At 36.0% G+C, this 24,001-nt stretch overlaps 2 protein-coding genes across 2 annotated transcripts; both read right to left on the reverse strand.

Annotated features, from left to right (window-relative positions):
• Positions 1–9,943: 9,943 nt before the first annotated feature.
• LOC121267048 (cell division control protein 48-like) lies at positions 9,944–12,518 on the reverse strand. Its single transcript, XM_041170928.1, has 6 exons — positions 12,495–12,518; positions 12,027–12,307; positions 11,277–11,401; positions 10,653–10,696; positions 10,197–10,328; positions 9,944–10,021 (listed from the first exon to the last, which is right to left on the reverse strand). Exons 1-6 carry the CDS (start codon positions 12,516–12,518, stop codon positions 9,944–9,946), a joined length of 684 nt encoding a protein of 227 aa, XP_041026862.1.
• Positions 12,519–15,129: 2,611 nt separating this feature from the next.
• LOC121268267 (translation initiation factor IF-2-like) lies at positions 15,130–16,522 on the reverse strand. The gene has a single exon (XM_041172454.1). The coding sequence runs from the start codon at positions 16,324–16,326 to the stop codon at positions 15,298–15,300; it is 1,029 nt and encodes a 342-aa protein (XP_041028388.1). The 5' UTR covers positions 16,327–16,522; the 3' UTR covers positions 15,130–15,297.
• Positions 16,523–24,001: the final 7,479 nt, after the last annotated feature.

The raw sequence follows: 24,001 nt of genomic DNA on the forward strand, positions 1-24,001 counted from the left end.
AATAAAAAAAACATTGGTTTTGGAAGAGTATTTGGATCGTTACAAGAGACTGTTAATTTTATTTTGTAAAATCACTCGCTTGCATAGATTAAGAGTTACCTAAGAAGTGAAATTATATTATCCATTAGTAATTTAGTATTACATGTTATTATACATGTTATTATACATTAGTATTATATGTTATTATGCATTTTAGTGTTTATAGTATATACATTAGTATTACATGTTATTATATTTTCAAAAATGCTTTGTACCGATCCGTCTGTTTCGAACTGATTACCAGCCTCCAATAATAATCTGTCACGTCAGTGATTCCACACAATTCATATAAGAGTCATCACACTAGATAATCAACATTTCTTCATAAACTCAATATATGCCTTAATCTAGTCGAATGCCCTTCAAAATTAGATTTGTTGCTCAGCTCCGTCAGCCACCAAATCAGAATACATTTGAATACTCATTTGAAGATTTGTCACCCAGTTCCATCAACCAGCAAACCAGCCTCCAATACATCTGAACGCCTCTCACACTGGATACAAGATTAGATCGGAGATGGATTCATCTAAATATTCAAGTTCTTGGCCCATCCCTCCTTTATCCTCTCAGACCATACCTCAGGCCCACCTTCCTCTCTTATCGTCATCCATTTTTGGCCTAGGGCCCAGCCCATCCAACTCGTCTTCTTCAACACACCCAACTCCCTCCACGTCTTCTTCATCCCCTGTAGTTCAAGGATGGCCCTTATGACAGGTTGATATCGACAGCGCTTTCCTTCATGGCTCGCTAACTGATACTGTCTTTATGCAACAACCTCTGGGTTATATGACCCTATTCACCCCACCTATGTATGTTAACTTCATAAAGAAATTTAAGGCCTTAAGCAGGTCTCAAGGGCTTGGTTTGCCCAATTGAGTTCATGGTTAGTAGGTTATGGCTTTACAGCCTCCAAAGCCGATCCATCCCTTTTTATCTTTAATCATGGTGATAAATGTATCTACCTATTAATTTACATAGATGGTATAGTAATCACATCCTCTATTTCTTCTGCCATTGACTCCTTCATCTCTGCTTTGGGAGTGGCCTTTCCAGTAAAAGATCTTGGCCCCATGTCTTTTTTTCTTGGATTAGCAACAGACTACTTGAAGAATGGTCTCCTACTGTCTCAACAAAAATACATCAGAGATCTTCTCATCAAAAGCAAAATGCTTCATGCAAGGCCTATGCCATCTCCCAAGGCTACTTCCATTAAACTGTCCAAGTTTGACTCTCCAAGCTATGAAGATGATCATCACATCCATAGCATAGTAAGAGTTTGCAGTATCTCTCCTTCACAAGACCCCACATATCCTTTGCTGTGAACAAAGTATGTCAGTTCATGCAATCACCAAAACAACCCCACTGGACTGCCATCAAGAGAATACTTTGGTATCTCAAGGCCACCATCAATTTTGGCATGTTCTTCTCGAACACTTCTTCCTTTACTTTGCATGCATACTCTAATGCGAACTGGGTAGGATGCCCAGATGATCATCGTTCTACTGGAGGCGTTTGTATCTTCCTCGGCAAAAACCTCTCTCCTGGGGCTAAAGAAAAATAGAGGACAATTGCACGACCAAGCACGGAAGCTAAGTACAAGTCTCTTGCTTCAACTGGTGCCGAGGTGATCTAGCTTCAAATTGTAATTTGTGAACTTGGTATTCCTTTATCCAAGGTTCCAACCTTATGGTGTGACAATATTGGGGCCACCTATTTGGATGCAAATCCAGTTTACCACTAAAAAACCAAACACATGGACATTAACTTCCACTTTGTTTGTGATTGAGTTGCCGCCAACACACCCCATGTTTCCTACATCAGTTTACAAAATTAGCTAGCAGACATCTTTACAAAGCCACTAGTTTTAGAACACGTCTTTACAAAATCTCAAAGTGCTATCCACCCCATTGGGCTTGAGGGGGTATATTTGAATATATGATAGTGCTAAGGCACATGTATAGAAAAATAACCTTCTAGAATGAACTTAAGACAATTGTTATTGTTTCTCTGCTGTACTTGTAACCATTTTTATTCCCTTTTTCCTTGTATAAATACATGATAAATCATCAATGGAATGCACTAAGTATTGAGCAAGTCCTTAGTCTGTCAGTAACTAACACAACACCTATCAAAAATAGATTTTTCAGATCAATTTATTATTTCCCACCATCGGCCCAGTTTTACTCGAATTAATTGAAGCAGTCTTGAATAAGGATTTTGATATAATGATCTATTGCTCTGTTGGATATTGTAGCAAGTTGTAAAAAGTTGAATTTATTGTTTTATACTAACATATTGATATACCTGGAATGAATATTTGGGTCCCCACAGTTTTAGTTAAGGGATAAAGTCAAGAAGGGACTCGGACTCCTAAAAGAAAAATGACTCGAACTCTTAAGAGGGAGGTGATTCAGATTCCTAAGAGGAGAGAGTCTCGGACTCCTAAAAAGAAAATGTTTTACAATGAAATAATATCTATAAATAGCCCACAGGAGGTAACAAACACTAAACTTGATTCACTTCTTCTTTACATGCATTTATTCTTATACCGTGTTACTGACTTAAGCATTGGAGACTCCACAGGGCAACTAGTGCTGCCTCTTTATTGTCGCAGGTCATCTGTACAGTTGGTGGGGTGAAACACATACTTTATAGTGGCACTGTCTGTGTGATCTTTACTGACATCAATGTGATTTTTATATGTCAACCATTACACGATCACATGCAAACTGTGATCCAGAAGCAAGCATGGCGGACGTAGAAACGAGATTGGCAGAAGCTGAAGAAAAACTGAAATAGGTGATGGCAATTGTTGAGCAACTGCAAAAAGATAACGAAGAACTGAGATGGTAGAAAGACGGCCCCCTCCTGTCCAAAATGGGCAGGTTGAAGGAGATGCGCATAGTGCAGAAGGCGTAAACAACGAAGAGATAGAGAAGAAAAGGCTGCACGGTGAACTGCACAGTCTAGTTGACAATTACGAGGAGATGGCGAAAAGAATGAGTGGTTCCTCTTCTGTGGAGCAACTGCTTACTTATTCAAATCTTCCTTACAGCGAGGAAGTCATGGCGGTACCTCAACCGTCCAAATCCAAAGTGCCGCAAATCGACTTGTACGATGGATCCAAGGACCCCGTTAATCACCTTGAATATTTCAAGGCACATATGACCCTTCACGGCTTCCTTGGGGAAGTAGCTTGTCCTGCTTTCCCACTGACGTTGAAAGGGTTAGCACGGGGCTGGTTTGAGATCCTACATCCCAGATCCATTGGCAATTTCGAGGAGCTGGCAAATTAGTTCCTTACACAGTTTATAGCAAGTAGAAGGCGGCATAGACCAATCGCCTATATGCTAACCATAAAACAAAAGGAGGGAGAAAGCTTGAAAGCCTATTTGGCACACTTCAACAAAGAAAGGCTCACTATGGATGACCAAGATGAGAAGATCGCATTGGCCACCTCCTAGGGGCATTTGGCCTCGAAGCCCGTTCATGGCTAAGTTAGCTAGGAGAACTCCATCTACCTTAAGGGAGTTCACGGATCAAGCAGATGATTTTGTGAATGCTGAAGACACGTTGCAGGCTTTCTTGGGGCTGATGAGGCAAGAAGTGAAGTCAGATAACACCTAGACTTACTAGAAGAGATCAGGAAGGAGACGGATCCAGAAGCGAGCATCGAGAGAGAGAGAGAGAGAGAGAGAGAGAGAGAGAGAGAGAGAGAGAGAGAGAGAGAAAGCTGGAGGCATACTGCACAACCCCCAACAAGCCCTAAACTGTTGCACCCAACAGATCGAAACCATAACTCCACTACAACACCGTGGCCAACACAACTTTAGTGCATCTTGCCACCCCCATGGTGAGCAACACTTCACCAGATTCACAAAAGTGCAAATAATATCTCCCGATTGCTAGCTGCATTCATGATGGGCAGCACCTCTTGGCGGACAATGAAAGCAATTTCATTACTACCAACAAGACCCGCGCCCCTTGACGTGCAACAAGGGCAACGCCCCTTGGCGAGCAACAAGACCCGCACCACTTGGCAGGCAACAAGACCTGTGCCCCTTGGCGGGCAACAAGGCCAACGCCCCTCGGCGGGAGACAAGACACGTGCCCCTCAGCGGGCAACAAGATCAACCCCCCTCGTTGAGCAACAAGACCAATGCCTTGGGCGAGTAACCAAACCAACGTCTCTTGATGAGTAACAAAACTGACATCTCCACCATGCAACCAGGCCGAGCTACACAACCGCCTTGCATGGGTTTACTTTGGGAACGAATTGACTGGCTTGACAACCACCTAATGTGGATTCGGGGAGTCGACGGGCTCCTTGACCACTTAAGTGTGGGTGACTACCAACGAACACCAACAACAAAACAAGAACACCAACAACAATTTACACCAAGGTGCAAAAAATTCGCTACTACCAACAAAAACAAAAAGGGTCACAAAAATAAACACAAAAAATCAATCATAGAAATATACACTCTTCACCAACATTAAACAATCTCTTAGACAAACATTCACACAAATAAACAAATTCAAAATCGAGCTCTGCGCTCACACCTAATGTGGTCAAGTACATCTCCTGCCTATCTCTTCAAGCTGAGCTCTTCACCTCTTAGCACAAAACAGACAAAAATCTGGGATCACACAGGAAACTAGAGACCAATTTTTAAAATTTATTCTACAGATTATTGACTCAAAGATTCTCAAGGCCTTTTAAGGCTTCACAAGGTTGTGGAGACACCCATACATTAACTAGTATGGACCCTTAGCGGGGTAGGGGAAAACAAAAGCAAGCAGGAGCCCAAGAGCCAAGGGGTAAAAGACAGGTGCAGAGAATGCAAAGCACTTAATTTCTCATGTGCCAGTACAAAAACAATTAGCGGGGTAACTGGAATGGATATTTGGGTCTCCACAATTTTAGCGAAGAGATAGAGTTAAGAAGGGACTCAGACTCCTAAAAGGAAAATGACTCGGGCTCCTATGAGGGAGGTGACTCAAATTCCTAAAAGGAGAGAGGCTCAGACTCCTAAAAGGAAAAAAGGTTTCACAAAGAAATAACCTCTATAAATACACTACAGGAGGTAACAAACACTGAACTTGGTTCACTTCTTCTTTACATATATTTATTCTTATACTTTGTTACTGACTTAAGCATTGGAGACTCCACAGGGCAATCAGTGCCGCCGCTTTATTGTCGTAGGTCATTCATACGGTTGATGGTGTGAAACAGTACGTCCTTTACAATACCAATTATGAGTTACATAAAGATGTAACATAAAAGGTGAACCAGTCTAGATGGACCGATTTTTTGATATGACGAATTAATTAAATAGGCATTCGCGATAAGAGTTATTATAAAGGTGTTGTGTAGAGCACACCATTCACGTTATTTAAATAGTAAAACTTGATTCGGACGATTTAAATTTTAAATTTTATTTTTTAAATATTATATATCATGTATGCAATTTGCTAAGCGTATTTTACGTACCGGCTTGATAATAAAATTTTTTAAAAAAAAATTATAGAATGTCACTTGTTTGATCTTAGAGATTTTTAGGTCATTAATAACTCTTCGGATCCGCACGCAATAACACTTTGAAGTCTACGCGCAAATTCAATTGGGCATCAGCCTCGCACTCTAGTCGTTTGATGACATTTATGGGTGGAACCAATAGATCATTAATTAGAGAGTTGTGTGAGTCGTTTGACATCAGAAAAGAGTAGATCACCCTATTTTCAACATAGAAGAAAAAACAATTAAAAATATATATATAAAAAATATGAATATAATAGGGGGAGAGGAAGGGAGGTCGAGGATGGAGAAGCCAAGACTACTCTCTGGCCATTCCTGTGAAAACAAAGAAAATAGGGGAATATGGTTTTTCGTGATTTTTTTTTAAAATTTGATTAATTTATCAATTAAAGTTATATATATTATTTTTTATCACCAATTAAAGTTATATATGAGTGTAAAGTAAATACCCTTTTAAACTATCCTTTTCCTAATGAATATTTTTGAGATAGGTACGTAGATCGAATTTTGCATGCAACTTCAAGGTACTGTTGTCAGCAGACTTCGGTCAAACCAATACCGAGCCCTGTTCTCATGATCTATGTTTTAGAAAAAGATAAATAAAATATTTTTAATCATATTAATATGACCACATTTTAAATATCATCTTTAAAGAAGCAAATGAGACTAAAAGCTGCAGATTTAAGATAATAAGTAATATTAGTGTTTGATTTTACTCTCCAAATTAAAAATACAACATTAGCGTTTGATTTTCCTTAATTTCATTTTTTAAGTTCCAAACAATCAACTAGGGCTTTAGTCAGTCTTGGATGGCGTTGGGGTTTTAACAAAATTCAGCTTTAAAGATACGTTAATCAACGTCCCTTACTTTCATGAAAAATTTATGGGATAGTGTAAATTTTGCACTAAATTTATATTGTCCCTTGAATTTTTAGCAAAAACTTTGGCTTAAGTTATTGTTTTGAATGTTGAGACGAAAAATTATTTGTGAATAATAGTAAAATGATTTGAGTTAAGATATTTAATAAAATTTTAAAAAATGAGAGAAAAAATTGATTAAAAATATTATAAATTTAATATATTGTTAAAATATAAATTTTTTAATATAATTTTTATTTTAAAATTTTAAAAAAATTAATATAACTTTTCAAGACAATTGTAATTAAAAAAGTAAAGAAAAAAAATTGATATCTTGGAGACTATCTCAAAGATATGGAAGCCCTTCTTTTCTCTAGCTTAGGCTAATAGATCAACAATTTTTCTACAGACAGTCGGCTATGCGCAACCGTGGTGCAACCTGCATGCCAGCCGATTTTTTTAAAACAAAAATTGAAAAGAGAAAACAGGAAAAGATTAAGACAAGAAAAATTCAGGCAGCTTCTTTTCGTCTTCATGGAGCTTCTCTCCATGCATAACGAAGCTTCTCTTCATGCTGAACTTCTCTTCATGCCTAGCTTCTCTTCATGCCTAGCTTCTCTTCCTGCAAAACCGAGCTTCTCTTTGTAGGTTGGCAAAAATCAATTTGTTTACCGTGGATTCTCTTCGTGGGTTATTCCACATATCGACAAAGAGTTTTTGCATCTGAGTTTATTAAAAAAAAAAAAATTAGGATTTGCAAATCCCTCTTTTCACCTTAATTTTTACTGTGGGTTCTCTTTGTGGGCTCTTCCACATTTCTACATTTGAAATTCTTTTGAAGGATTTGCATTTTTCCTGTGAAAAATCCAATTGTTCACTTCCTTTATCTTGGTTGTCGGCATCTTGGTAAAAAGTTTCTTTTGAACTTATTTATGAGTTTTCTTTATTTTGTTCATTAACTTTGGTAGGTTCTTAGGAATGGAAAGAGAAATTTTTTTTTTTTCAATGAGCAAAAAAATTGAATTAGATCTGCAGGAGAATCACCATCAAAATCCCAAAAGAGAGATCAAAGCTTTGTATCTCACATGGCAAGTATTTGAACTAGTAAGCATAGAACCATTTAGATGTTATCCAGAAATGGTAGCATTAGATCTCATGTAGGCTTTCTTTGGCTTGGCAACTGGATAAGAAGTTGCATGAGTGTGGTCAGGAATTGACCTTTTTCATAAAATTAAATTGATAAGCAGTTAGGTATATAGAATGAACTTATTTATGATTAAGGTTTACAACCTTCACTTCCGAGGATTATTGCCTAGCCCTACCACTAGAATTATATTCGAGGGCAAGGCGTTGTGGGAACAAGATAAATTTGAATTAAATGAAGAAGAATGGAGGAGGACGGAAACACGGGGGGATGGAAACACGAAGGGGCACAATTGGGAGTGGAATGAGAAGATTCGAAAAAGGAAAAAATGAAGGGGAGAAGAGGATTCAGAGAAGGTGAAAACAAATGGGAGGATGGAGAAGAAGAAACGAAGTCAATATTTGAGAAAATGAAAACGAATGAAATGAACTGTTTCATTTTTTTTTACGTGGACACAGGTTGTGCGGTGCTTCCCCTATTCGATTGCAACAAGTATTTTTCTTTACCAATCATTCTTTCACACAACACTTGTTGATTTTGACACGCTGACATTACTATAAAGAATATTAAATTATTGGGTTCCTGTTTTTGGCCTTTCATAATATCTAATCATTTAAATTGAATATTAATTGTAGAAACTCATGCAGTGCATTTAGGATGAATATATTTAAATTGAACATTAATGGTAGAAACTCATGCAGAACAATTAGGATGAATATAATAAATAATGGAGTACGGGATGCCCATTTTAGAGAAACAAACAAACAAATACTTCCAATTAAATGTACAAATTATAAAAATTATCCTTTACCTCAATAACAAATAAATTTCATGATGTATATATCTGCTGATTTCCATTTCATTTGAACTTCTGAAGTCTTGCCAAAATTTCCATTTGACGTTGCTCGAAATATAGCTTTCGTAGTCCAAACAATCTAAACACATCGACCGTCATTATTCGCTCCTCTATCTCCAACCGGTCTCTCTCTGCTCTCTCATTCGCTTCCCTCCGGGCGAGTTCTAGTTTCTCGGCCTCCAACCTTAGTCTCTCGGCCTCCAACCTCAGTCTCTCATTCTCTTGTCGAATTTTATTCTCCCATCTTTCCCAATCATATTCTATCTTCTCGGCCTTAAACCGAAAAAGTTCTTTCTCCTGAGCGCATGACTCCTCCAAAAGAGTATACTTGAGCTTACTCAGCGCAACAATCTCTTCTGCTAGGCTGGCTTGGGCCTTACAGCATGTTGTAAAGGAACAAATAGAACTGTCACATAAATGTTAGAGTAGGAAATGAGCATGCAAAATCAGCTTCTTCAACTTCAAAATCCAAACAGCAGGAAATCAACATGCAAACATCACAAGGCCTTGTCAAAACAGAAATGAGATAATCAATATATGGATTAAAACAGAATTTTCTAATCCAATCCCATGGTTTTGCCAAGTTGAGGAACAAAGGGCACAGACTGGTCAATTTCAATTCAAGGAGCGATTCTTACTATATAAAAGAAACAAGGAAAAATTATACTAAACTTTCCTAAAGTATCATCCTTTTGCAATTCGATGTGACATGCAAGAATATGTATTTTGAGGATTTTAAATTATCAAAATACTGCTCCGGAGGGAAGAAGGCTTGGAACAAGGGAATGCACTTTCAGGATGACATTTTAAGTGCACCAGATCAACAGCACGTGAACTATTTTCCATCCATTTTAATACTAGAATAATAAAAAGAAAATATATGGTATAATTCTCCCCTTGGCAGATTAATGAGGTGAAACTTTAAAAAAGAAAAAACAAATAGTAGCAAGCAAATAATTGGCAAGTTGAATTTAATGGATCACATGCTAACAAGTCAAACTTACTCTTCTGTCACTGCAGCAAATTCTTCTAATTCACTTTTTGTTAGGTGCTTTGCATTTTGCCGATCAGGTAAGCCAAAAGTAATCATTGAATCAAAGCGACTGAAATAAGATAGATAAAACAAAAGTTAAAACATATTCTAGACAGATCTCAGTACACTTGACAACTACAGGGGAAAATGTGCACCAACTAACCTAATTAAAGCAGGATCGAGGTCTTGCTTTCGATTTGTTGCTGCAATAACAACCACTTTCTTATCCTGTTCAAACCCATCAATCTGCATGGAAAGACTTATATGATATATCAAAGGCATGGCAATAGCTGTGTAACATCCAAGAAGTTTAGCCACACATAATATGTAAACATAAAGTAAAACACGACATGGATATCCAGCCAAGCAAACCCTTTCTTTATAGTCTTCTAGAAATGACTTTTAATGTTAGAAAGACATGCCCAATGGTCCGTAAGTATCTGTCTAAACCACAAAGCAATGGAAAAACCAAATTCACCTGAACAACACCGATAGAATTCTGCGTGTAGCTTCATGCATTTCATTATCACGGCCTACAGCAAAAGAATCTATCTGCAATAGAAATGCTAGGTTACTAAGAAATTAAACACTACATAAACAACCAGACAATAAAACAAATAGGTGCACCCAATAAAAATGAACAAGCAAGAATGATGCACAAAGAATACTATAATCTATTGCACAAATATATAGAAAGCTATTGTTAAGCAACAAAAACTTCAGTTACCTCATCAAGAAAAATGATAGCACCGTTAGGGAGCTCATTAGCAAGTGAAAACACTTTTCCTAACAAGCGTTCGCTTTCACCATAGTACTTTGACATGACAACCTCCAGAGGCACATATAGCAAAGGGACACCCTGCAAAAGAATGCTACATGCTCATTCTCATTTCGTCAAAAATTGAAGTATAAAGAGATGGAAAACAAACTGATTCAGCTTTTGCCATGACCAATCAAAATCTTAAACTATTCGATGGGAACTCTTTTAAAGCTTGTGATTTGATTTCGTGTGCATCCATATCCAGACAATTTGTCAATATGCTCTAGCTTAAAGCAGCAGGCATTTGACCCATGTGCCCGTGCAAGCCACATTTGCAAGTGTTCAAAATTATCAACCACCTACGCAAATGATTAACGGCACTCATATAATCATCCCCCCTCCTCCGCCCAAAAAAAAGCTTACCGCTTGGTTAGCAATAACACGAGCGCAAGATGTCTTCCCTGTACCTGAAATTGAACATGCATTACCAGTACGCTTGCTGACATCCAATCTGAATGTTGCGATGAGAAAAAAATTCATGTCAATACAGTTCTTATTTTTAAATTTAAAAGGCAAGCAAAACAGTCCAAAAAATGCGGTGTAGAGTTTTATAAAGTTAAAAAAGTGGGAGAGTCCCTAAGTCCCCCCATCAAAAAACAGAATCATTTCAAATTCGATGTATTTGAAAAAGATATGCTGACATATGCATCAAAATCCTATGTAGCAACTGGTGTTTTAATAAACTGTCCCGGGTAAAATAAAGGGAGAAGAAAAAAATAGGCTTGACAAGTTGAGAAGCTTGCTTTTGTCCAATTTGACCAAAACTTTTTCATATCCACAGGTCCAATTAAAAAGCTTATTCCTTTATTTCTCTTTCCCATGAAATTAATTTGGATGCCTTTGTGCCTAGCTCATTTTAGTTTCTAGGCATCTACAAAAGACTTGCCACAACATTTTATAAAACTGATCAGGAGGGGAAAAGAATTCTGTATATATACAAGTAGATCAATTCAAACTTACCAGCCTTTTATGGATAAAAGGGCATACCTGGGGGACCTTCAAAGAGCACAGCTCTAGGCCTGTTTGACTCGAACTTGCGCCGGGTCCCGCGAGCGATATCATCATATACTTCAGGACTATGCAGAGCCAACAGTATTGTATCCTCTATCTCTCTAGACAAGCAACAATCAAAGATAGGGCTACATCATCACTTGCATACAGAGAAACATGGATGCATCTAAACAGCAAACAAATGTACCAAACAAAAATAAGAGATGTACTGTGTAAACATGTTAACAGGATAGAATGCACAGCAAAGAAGACATGCGCAAATAAATTCAATCAACATATTGACCACACATGCACTCTTTGGTCAAGATCATGAAAACATGGATAAATGAATTATCAAACTGAAACAGACTCTTAATTGATTTAGTTTTACTGGTTGATAGTACAGGCTACACCCAGTCCTTTTAATACATGTAGAGATGTAGTCAACCTGCCCCACATGGAATACCAAGATATGCCACTCCGAAACATTGCTATCTATATAATTCATTATGTGAATCAGCAGCCATAATCTGCTTCAAATTGTTAGAAGAAAATTAATTCTTAAAAAAGCAAATAACTCAATATTTTTGTTACTGGTTGCATATTCTTAAACATGGGCCATGAGATCCTACATCATTATGATTATAATGCTTCAAGTTTTCATTGCTTGTTACAAACAGAATAGGGTACAAAATTTGAATAAAAAAGTAACAACAATGAATGCAACACACCCAAGTCCTCGCATACCTTTTTTGCTGATCGTATCCAGCAATAGTGTCCCATGAAATCTCACTGTTTGAGGAGTAACCACAGGCTTCATTGAGTCCATAAATTCTAACTCCCATGGACTCAAGACTAGCAACTGATTTTTCTGCAGACGGCACCATTGCATTACCTTCCCTGGGTTTTCTTTCTAAGGTCTTATTTTGTTTCAACTTTCCACCAGCTAATTCTAAAACAGATACCAAAGCATCAAGCTCTTTGGGGCTCAAGCTCCCCTTCTTCTTGAATTCAATTTCCTGAAAGTACTCGCGGAGTGCACAAGTGTCAAGAAACCCACGCAAACACACACACACACATACAAACGGGGAATTCGTGCAGCACTAGTTGTTTTTTTTTTTTTTAACGAAAATGATAGATCGAGGGAACATTTTTGCTGTTCACGTCTTATTACCAACAAAGCAAACACATGAAAAGAAATTAATTTACACAAACCTCATCACCATCTGAGTAAGCCATGTCTAGCACTCCAACTCCAAACAAACCAGCCACAATGGCTGGAAATATAGAATACGGTCTCCAAGCATCAGGTGCCGATCTGTGTGGTAGAACTTCAGATGCATTAGAATGACTCTGGTGCTCAGCAGACCCTACATATTTCGCTACTAATTATAAAATTACCAATTATATAACAATAATCAGCATCTTATTCAATAAAAGCAGAGAGAATTAAGACAATGTGAAAAAAATCTGAACATTATTTAAACTGAACCTATAACACTTTCATGTGTATAAAAATATGCAAAACCACCATATCTAGTAGAAACTCAGTGTGATCTACAAGTGTGTGTGTGACAGAGTCAAGTGGCACAACTGGTTTCTTGCATAACCAAATTCCAAACGAAAAAAAAAAAAGAAGATGCAATCTTTTAAATACAATTTCAAACACAAAATAAGCGTTAAAATCACACGGATAACGAAAATTATAAAAATCAATAAAAAAAAAAAATCAACAAAAATGATCGAGGTGAAGATGGAGGGAAGCGTAAGGTGGTAAAAGCGGCGAGGAAGGACAGGCGAACAAGGACGTGGATGGGTTACGTTTTTCGGTGAGGCGACAGCACGTCATGCCGGAGCCATTATCACAAGACGACCCAAAACCGCCATGGATGTTTTTGAGTTCTGGTAATATTGATCTCTCTCCCTCTCACCCACTCTCCGCCCCCCTGTTTATGAGTGCGGGATCGTGGCGCGGGAGGCACCGCTGGGTGGGTCAGTTGGTGAACACGACATTTAAGTGTGTTCACACTTCACACCCTTTACGCCTTATAACTTACAAAATTTCTAGTCATCATTCTCATGCATCGCTCCCCATATAATTGTTTTAATTTTTTTTCTCAAATCAGATGTATAGTATATGAATAATGAGTAAAAAAATTTAATTAATTTAAGAATAATAAAATAAATATAAATATAAATATAATATGTGGTATTTGGAGTGATGAATTACAAAATTACTTATTTATAACAACATTTATTCTGCACTATACACGTACGTTGATTTTTTTTATGTTTTATTTTTTTCTATTCAACAGAAATGTAATGTAAGATTGCTAATTTATTTATATTATTAGATTAATGTTAAATATAAATTTGATCGATTCCATTTTTCTGGAACAGAAAGGAATTGTCTTTATGATTGCTATTTATTAGATGTATGGATCATTGAAAACAATATGTAGAATATCAATTATGAGAACAGGCCCATTTCCAAGTGAACCTAATAATTTCCAGCAGCCCAATGAGCAATTAATGAGCCCACTAAGGCCCATGATTCTCTAAGAAAGACCCTTCCATCACATCACAGAGAAAAACCTCTTTTTAATGTTTTAAGATCCCTCATATTAATACTTAAGAATCCTCCATTCGTTCGGCCTTATCAAAGCCAGCAAGGGATTAGTTAAACGCTGCAGTTCATTCAACTCATGGCAACAAATTTGCCTTTCGGGGAGAGATTAAGCATTCGCATTTTGCATTAAATTCACATCAAACTAACTCGATCCGTTTGCTGAAATGAGCTAACATTCATCAACCTAACTCGTTAATTTCCTTTTTCTTTCGGATTTGTGGGTTGTGACAAAAATTGTTAGTTCTAAACATCATATATTAAGTTTATATGGTGTCAAATTTAGCTCGACTCAACTCGATTTTAAAATTTTTATATTTGGGTTAATGTCAAATTCGGAGTTCTCACAAAAATTGCAAATTTATTTATGATGCCATCAACATTATAAGTTATGTCTATCTAATATTATGACTGATGTGACAGACATATATTATAATATAATATCTATGAAAAATTTTACTCATCATTATTTTTCTCATCATTTTCTTATTATTTCATGATATGTCATTAAATGATATATTTACAAGTAAAATATAATAAATAATTTTTAATTATTTAATATCACATCATTAAATTATGAGAAGATGATAGAAAAATGAATGACGAGTAGTATTACTCAATTTCTAAATCCACAGAGGCTAGTAATGTTAATGCTACATCATCCTCGGAAACAGGTTGGAACCATCATTACAAGATTGCCTGAGTAGAACCGCTCATTATTACCGTTTTTATTTTTCTATTCATATTTTTTAATATGTTTAAATATTTTTAAAAAATAAAAAAAATATACTAACATTCTTAAAATCATTTCTTTAATTATTAAATAAAAAAAATCCAAACAATCAAGTAGAACGGTAAGAGTTGGTGGGCATAACAGCCTTTTTCTCATTACAAATTGGTATTTTCTATGATAAGAGTCGGACAGACACTGGCTATGCAGTAAACTCTTTTTTAAGTACTTGATGGTATATTAGGATTCTTTTGTTTCCCTTGGCTGTTCTTTTTTTTTCCTGTCGTTTTCAGAAAACGAGGGTATCTTTTTTACTTAAAGAAAATTAACAACCTTAAACATTTATAATTAAACATGTTTTGTTTGTTGAAAATAAAGAGAGATGGTAGCAGAACAAGCAAGACACTTGAAGGTGAAGAAAAAGCTGGGTAATTGCACATAATGCATATGCGTCCAACTCGATCTGAAAAAGTTAGAAAGCGTGCCTTTTTTTACTAGATAATTTACACATGAAATTAACAAACTAAATCTCTGTTTACAATAGAAAAAGCATTAAAAAAACATGAAATTTATAACAAATAAATCAGCAAGAAAGTGACTTTAATCTCTCAAGTCTCGAAGAAATAAATATTGAGGGAGTTTGTTGTTTAATTACTTTGAATTCAATACACCTTCTTGGTGAAGAGGCTTCGCAGGTTAAAAAGATTCCCACCGTTTCCGACGCTACCACTCCTTCCACCGTCGTTGCCACCGTTGCTAATAATTCGGCGGATATTGTTGCCGCCACCGCCACCGACAGCGCTATTCTCGTCGCTTTTACAGCTCAAATGGTGTCTATATCCAATGCACATCGGGACGTTCAGGTTCAAGACTGTCGCTTTCGGCCCTGTAGCTCCGCTGTTGGCGGCTGTTCTGCTCCGGCGAGTTTCCGGTGCGTCTTTCTTGGCTGCTCTCTCCGCACCGCGAGCCATGGTCTCGGAGCTTTTCATGCTCGAGCCTCCTCCCCGGCGAACCTGCCAAACCGGGCTGCTACGACCCAGATGGACTCCCGCACGTCCCGGGCTGCTTGGCCACTTCTTTGACTTGGACTCGCCAGCCGAGTTGCTGCGTGAACACGGCGCGCTGTTCACCTTGCGGGTTCCAGGAGCCCCGGGTCCAGACTTGGGTCGGGTCCCTGCATTTCCGGCGGATCTGCTCCGCGAAAATGGCCAGATATTAATGTTCAACTCCGCCGAGCTGGCTCCGCTTCCACCCTTTCTTTCTTTCTCGGCCTTCTTTTTGTCTTTCTCCTTTTCTCTCTCTTTCCCTTCTGGGTTCTTCGCGCTGCTCTTCTTGAAAATATCTATCCACCGCTTCGAAGAGGACAACACTGCGGTTGACTCGGTGATTAAAACGGGTGGACACTCGGGTCGTGCTGGCTCTGGGTCTGTAACAGTAGGGGTCGAGTTGGGAGGTTCTGGGTCGGGTTCTGGTTTTGGGTCAGGGTGGTGGTGGTGGTGGGGGAGAAGGTGGAGAGGGAGAAGAACACCTTCGACGAAGAGCTCGTCGGCGGAGAGGAGATTGGGTTGTGGGAAAGACGGATTACGGACCATCCAGAACTCGAACTCGGGCGACGCGGAACAACTGCTTCTTCTTCCACTGCTGCTGGAAGAGAGGTTATACGCTTCTGAGCACACTCCAGAGGTAGCCATGGAGAGAGAGAGAGAGAGAGAGAGATGAGAGAGAGTGGATGTGTTTTGGAAGTGAGTTCAGAGATGCAGTGCAAGACTGCGAGTGACCCACTAAAGGAGAATTGAGTAATAAAATTATTCAGCAGAGAGAGAGAGAGAGAGAGAGAGAGAGAGAGATTGGGGGAGATAAGATGTTGGGTCCAGCGTGCATGGAGGAAGCAATGCCATATATAGTACAAAACAACATGCGAAACGATTCTTGTGTTCTGTGAATCTACTGAGATTATGGTTTATCAAAGATAGAATATTACAGTGAGAGAGATTCACTTAAAAAGTAATAAAATTAAATAAACAATTAAATAGTTACAGTACCTTGTACACTTTGTGCTTAAAAGTTAAAAACTACAAAAGTTGAGTCATTTCATTAAGCAATAATAATTTGTACATGAACAAGAGTGTGTTTATTTGTCAATTTTGATAATTTATAGTACATAATACATATGGTGAAAGACATATTGGTTCAAGAAAAATATTAGTTCCTCTTGGGTTTATGCGCACGAGTTTTGCTACATATGCTACCACATTATTTGTTGTGAAAGGCTTCATATCATCGATGTATTGGGTGTATAAAAATATAAAACTTTTAAATAGATTTTTTCTTCATAGAGTACGCATGTGTCGCACACTCTATTTGAAAAATATGAGTAAATATAAGATCCACATGAAAAATTAATTTTTTTAATAATAGGCTGCACTATTTTTTAAGAGAAATTATATTTACAGTTATAAAGTGTGCAAACATTGCATACTCCTTTAAAAGAAATGAGTAAATATAGACTCACATAAAAAAATTAATTTTTTAATAATAGATCTCACTCTTTCATAAAAGGAGTGCACTATACTTGCACAACTCATGACTATATCTAACATTATTCATTTTTTAATAAAAATATGCAACGGTTGTATATTTCATAATTTTATCTAATATTACTCTTTTATAATTGTCGTCTCTTCTATTTAGTTTCGTTTATATTCGAAATAAATCACTTTACGTACACCATTATATAGTTTCTGGTTAGGGAGGTTCCTGAATTATAGAGGCCAATTATATACCTAGTTCATGAATCTTGGCTAATTTTGTGTTTATTTTTGTGAAGATAAACACAAAGATAAAGTAATTAAAATGCAATATAGTATATACCGATATCAATAATGTCGAAATCTCGAAAAAGGAAGAGTGGTGTCATGTCGTGTCAAGGGGTGTCAAGTGGGGCAATGCCTAGTTGCTAACATTCATGGGACGGAGCTTTCCTCTTCATGATGAAGGATGCAATTCCCCAGCGTTGACATCTACATCCCTCTATGATTCCCCCCATGTTCCTTGCTCAAAGCCTCAAACCTTTTTGTTCCAAATTCCAGACAACGCCTCCAGCGCGTGCCAGTCTTTTTTTTTTTTTCTTTTATATATATATATATATATAGATGAGTTTGTTTTCTCATTTTAAATATAATATCATTAACCTCTTATTTAGATATTATTTTGAGTTGAGTTCTATATAAATAATAGTGAGTTGAAATAGTAAAGTGAGTTTTGTAGAACTCATGCATATAAGATAAGTTTAGATGCGTTTGGATGTTAAGATGAGTTTGGATATATTTATGAGAAATTGAAAAAGTATGTGGATCTCGTGTGTAAAGAGATATTGAGTTGAAAAAGGTTGTGTGTCCCAAGTGTAAAGAAGTTTTAAGTTGAGATGAGTTTAATGATTTGAGCGTTTGGATATTAGACTAAACTTAAAATTAGACTGAACTAAGTTGATTTCAGCATCTTCCAAATTCCAAACGGGCCCTAAATATCCTATAGATAGAATTTAAGCAATTAGTTAAATGTGTTAATTAGGATAAATACAAGTAATCATTGTTATTTTATTTGTCTTTCGATCAAAATTTTTGAACCTTTATCATTGTATAGAAAAATAGAAAACAATTGTTAGCTTATATAATCTTGCATATATAAGAATATTGAAATCATGTGACTTCAAAATAAAGTTCTAACTATCTATAAGTGCTTTACATGTTCTCAAAAGCCAAATATTGGGAATATATACATTATAATTAACATGGTTTGGAAACTCAATTTTTAGAAATTCCATATAGAATAATGACAAATATTTTATGTTTCTAAAGTATTAAAAAGATAATTATGCTATAAATATTGAAACAATTTTCCTGATAAATTTCCAAGAATTACACACATATCCAGCCATACAATTAATCAGCATTCACCCGTAGGCTATGGAGCTAGTGCGTTTGAAATTCAGGTGATGTTTGGATAGATAGTGGATGAGATGATATGATTTGAGATAAAAGTTAAAAGTTAAATAAAATATTATTAGAATATTATTATTTAATATTATTAATGTTTTAGAATTTAAAAAAATTGAATTATTTATTATATTTTATATAAAAATTTAAAAAATTATAATTATAAAATAAAATGAGTTGAAACGATTTTTTCCATAACAATAAGCTCGTAGTTGTGGAAGCTTATGACTTTGAGGAAGACGATGAAAATTATGGAAACCCTTGTCCTTATGTGGCGGCTATATGGATGAAAAAGTATCCTTTTTACTTAAATTAATTAATTGTCCAACTTTAGTGTTTTATTAATTTATAAGTTGTCATAAATGTCTAATCGAAGTTACTTTATAGAATGTCGTTGGCAATCGTTCTAGCCTTGTTATTTTTTTCGCTTTGAAGTTGTGTATTCCCTATCCAACTCTTATTTTCCTACCATTTATTAAGAGCTTGGACTGTTCATGCATTGTATTTGCTATATAAATTATCACTCAGAAATGACAGAAACTTGAGAATTGTTTGTTTTAGATATCTATTTTACAAATTATATATGCATATTGCTTAAGAGTTGAGTGATCAATTCCTGATCCTACAAGTGTGATTTGGTTGAAAAGACATTGGGGATTAGTGTGGTTAAGTGATATAACTATCCTCAATTGAGTGACATCTTGTGATTATTTCTTTCTTTTGGCTGAATCCTTTGCGATTAACTATCCTTTACATGTATATATGCATTTTTTTTTATCTATCAGTCTATTGACATAATTTACGCTATGAATCATATAAAATGAAACATTACACCCTCGAATCCATTACTGTATATAAAAGATGAGTCATATAATTCCAACGTGGTATTGTATCTATAAAAGTAGGCATTCTACACATTAAATTTGAAGTGCTATGTTTATGAAGCGGTACTAAACCTTTTAAAAGTAATGTTTCATTATAAACCATTGTAACTTTTAAGTTAATCATTATAACTTTTAAATTTCATTTCATTTCTTATATATAAAGATATAAACCGACACTCCACCCAAAAGGACTAATTCAACATTTATATTATAATTTTGTATTTTAACCAGAGTCATATGACTCCGATGTGACATTTTACCCATTAAACTTGAAGTGTTATGTATATTTATGGAGCGATAATCATTTTGAAAAAGCAGTGGTTCTACCAATCACTACACCTAGAGAGGGGTGAATAAGTGTATTCCAATTTTGATAGTCTTTTCAATATTAGAAACAAATAAACAGTTAATCAATGGACAAAAACAATTAACATAATGATTTTGGTCACGAAGTGGAAACTCATTTGAAGAACTTCTTCAAATTCTAAAACCACTCCGGGTGTAAGGCACCACCTAAAATCCACTATAGAAAAAGTTTATTACAACCAATTTAGAGACACTCACAAAACCTTTGTAGTTCCTAAACCTGGCTTGCAACATCACGAGTGACCCACTCGATCTCTACACGCATGTAGTGTCGGAACTCCGACTTTCTATAGCTTTCCACGAGAACCTCTCGATCTCGGCATTACAGCAGCTCCGGAAACCTTCCGGCCAACAACACGTCCACTTCAATGGACTTTGAATGAGATTTTATCTTGAGTGTGGTGTGGTGGATATGTTTGTCCAAGAGAGATTCACAAGGGAGGAAAATGTTTCTCTCTTTGGCTCTTGAAACACTTAGAGTTTTGCACTATTTTTCCACACCACAGAACAGAAATGATCTGTTCTATTTATAGTCCCAGCAAGTCACGGCGCTCAAAACATGAATCTTTAGGTTGTTTTGAACATTGGCTTGAGTGAGGTGTCGAGTGAAGGTCGAGCGCACGTTATCTTCTGAAACCGCTCGAGCGATGTGTCGAGCGAAGGTCGAGCGCAAGTCTCTGGATGAGTTCTGCTCGCGCGCAACATCGATCGCACATCGAGCGAACCACTCTGGATGGGTTCCGCTCGAGCGCCACATCAAGCTCACCTCGAGCGAACCACTCTGTTTGGTTTCCTCTCGAGCGCTGATTCGAGCGCATATCGAGCAAACCACTCTGGATGGGTTCTGCTCGAGCGCCACGTCAAGCTCACCTCGAGCGAACCACTCTGTTTGGTTTCCGCTCGAGCGCTGAGTCGAGCGCACATCGAGCGAACCACTCTGTATGGGTTCTGCTCGAGCGTCACGTTAAGCTCACCTCGAGCGAACCACTCTGCCTGGGTTCCGCTCGACGCTGAGTCGAGCGCACATCGAGCGAACCACTCTGGAAGGTTTTGCTCGATGCCAGTCGAGCGCCAGTCGAGCCATGTTGAGCACACTTCAATCTTTTTCATGTACCAATGTATCAACACTTGTTACAACTCAACTTTACATAGGTTTTTACAAGAATATGCCAATTAACTCATTTTTCCCTCAACACATTTTAAAAGTAATGTTTCATTTTGAAGCGGTAATACTTTAAAATCAATTTTTCATTATGAATTGTTGTAACTTTTAAGTTTAATTTCTTTTCTTACATATAAAGATATAAACATATTCAAGTCTCCACACAAAGACATTATTTCAAACATTTATATTGTTTCATCAAATAAACTGCCCTATAAACCGTTTCAAATTTCTCTACTATAAAACTCGATCTCTCTCTAATCTCTCTCCCTCATACACAACATACACAACAATTTGCATATTGCATGGGTTATAGGCTCGTTATATCTAATAGTGAAATAGCAACATTTATCCAGAAACAAGGTAAAAAAATGTTTTGCACATCACCTATTCTTTGTCATTTTAACATCAGTACTTAGGCAAAAATATCATTTGATAAAAAAGTAGTAGATCAGAGCAAATAATGTGTTAATTTTGATTGTTTCAAGTAGTATAAATCCTTATTAATTAGAGTGGATAGTGTAGTTAGCTATTTATCCCTATCAATTTATTTTCGTAATGTGGTCTCACAACCACCAATTTTGATATTTTACACTTTTTTTTATCTCAAAAACCTCAATTAATCATGTAATACAAATTTGATGTTTCTTAAAGCTTTAAATTATCAATTTATCATTACAACTTGTGTATTACAATTTAAGCTTATGATTTAGATATCAAGTGCGAATTCACATAATACAAATTATGGTAGTTCAGAATATTTCCTTATTTTTATGTGATGTGCACAAGATTTAGGTATAAAAGAAAAGATAATTTGAAATATATAAGAATAAAGTATGTGCACATGCGCATGCACACACACACAATATATATACATATATATATATGAGGAGTGCTATACACACAAAATAATTACACAAAAGTAATTCTATAAATTGAAATGTATACATGTGATCCGTCAGATCTACTTTATAATAAAAGTAACTTTACAATCTGACAAATCATATCAAGTCATATCAGTTTGTGAAATTATTTTTGTGTAATCACTTTGCGATTAGAATATTTTTCTCTATCTCTCTCTTTCTGTATATGTATATATATATATATAGATATAGATATATAGATATAGATATAGAAGGTGACAAGTTAGATGGACCCCAATTATGGATGATGAGTTAGTGGCTTATAGTAGGCGGCCTTGCAATGCAAAATGGCAATATATGGTGGTCGATCGTGGAGAGTACCGATCCATCTTCATACAAAATCTAAAAGAGATATATAATTAAAGAGATCGGAGAGGGGTTGGGTTTTGTTAATGGCGTTTGTTTGTAGGCAAAATGATGAGCCATGTGCAGGCAAAAACACCATCATTACATCAACTGGAAGGGCCCCAACTCTCCAAGCTAATGAAACTGACCCTTCTTCTTGATAGCAACTGCCTCCCTCGTCTCTACCTGTTTGCATGATGCCCTAATTTTCTCATTGGTATGGTTTATCTACATGATGTATATCTAAAATTATTGTTAACCAAAGCCACAATTATTATTTTTTTTTAATTTTTTTAAAGCAATCACCTGCTTTTAAGAACATCATCCAATGGCCAAAGGTACATGGGCTGATGGCATAACACACAAACCTCCCCGAATAAATAAAAAAACCATCATCCAATTATGACATACTAAATTAATTAATGAAAAAAAAAGGACAAACAAAGTGGAAATCCAAATTCTCAATTAATATTTTAAAACATTTTTCATAATCAAACTCAAATATTTGATAGATTTGTTGATTTTTTCACATAAATTGTATAATATGTTTTTCGTGCACGGTACAAGAAAAATGCATATTTTTGGTTAATTATTTGCTATAAAAAAAACATTTCTTATCAAAATAAGTCCAATCTCATTGCAAATAACTCGTAAAAAATAATCATTTTTCTCATAAATAATCACTCTCATCCACACATATATATAAAAGCAAGACGGATAGAGAAAGTGGGAATCCATGCATAGATTGTGCATCACTCATGTAGAAATAAGGGGAGTACTACAAAAGTTTCTGCCATTGTTTGTGGAATCATTGCTCCTTAAAATTCTTTAGCTAATAGATTCATCCTATGAATATATATATAAAGAGTGCCACACATGAATGGCTAGCATGCACCAAAATTTTCGAGATTCGCTTTTATAGATATCTCTCTGTATCTCCCTCTTTTGGATGGTCTAAATATATTTTTGGAATATTGAGAATCTTGAATCGAATACGTTGACAGATAGAACAAAAAAAAAAAAAAAAAAAAAAAGGAAGAAAAAATGACAAACATACGTGTGTGTGTATATATATATAGGCGCGCGAGAGATAGCCAGGCGCCTTTGTGGTGGGAATTGGAAAGGTGAGAAGGGAAGGATATACCAAAGTATATATATGCTGCCGTACAAAATTTGTTTGGAGTTCACTGTACGTACAAACTGTAACTCATTCCAAAGAAAACTACAAAAAGGCTTTTAATTGTTTTAAAAATTCGAATATATGCATGCATGGGAATATTCTACTGCTAGCTCTTAAGTACTACTGTTACACGTACGTACGTATCATGACAAATTCTGTGCGTAAGAGCCCTAATTGTTGTCTTTATCACAGGAAATTAGAGACTTAAATATGGGAAGAAAACACAGAAAATAAAAAGATAAGGAAGAATATATAATACAATCATTTTCCATTGCGAATGGTGTAATATGTGTGGTACGTAGGACAAAGAGCCAAGAGGGGGTCAATGATTTTTGTACTGTATTAAGTGAAATGAAAAATGTTATCTGTATTTATAATTTTTACTTGCATAATAATATAGATTGACGTGTCAGTTATTAATATATTAAAAGTTATAAAATTTAAAATTTAAAATCTGAATTTATAAAGAAAACTGATAAAAATAGATTTTTTTTTTACGTAAAATTGTAAA

Source organism: Juglans microcarpa x Juglans regia, chromosome 5S (assembly GCF_004785595.1).
Source record: "Juglans microcarpa x Juglans regia isolate MS1-56 chromosome 5S, Jm3101_v1.0, whole genome shotgun sequence".
NCBI lineage: Eukaryota > Viridiplantae > Streptophyta > Magnoliopsida > Fagales > Juglandaceae > Juglans > Juglans microcarpa x Juglans regia.

Bases quoted from the DNA above. Each gene is read 5' to 3' on its own strand.
- LOC121268267 (XM_041172454.1), bottom strand. From the start codon at position 16,326: ATGGCTACCTCTGGAGTGTGCTCAGAAGCGTATAACCTCTCTTCCAGC.
- LOC121267048 (XM_041170928.1), bottom strand. From the start codon at position 12,518: ATGGCTTACTCAGATGGTGATGAG. The intron at 10,697-11,276 runs GTATGCCCTTTT...GTTCAATTTCAG, and splicing joins GCTCTTTGAAGGTCCCCCAG to GTACAGGGAAGACATCTTGC. The intron at 10,022-10,196 runs GTAACTGAAGTT...TTTCTATTGCAG, and splicing joins CTATCATTTTTCTTGATGAG to ATAGATTCTTTTGCTGTAGG.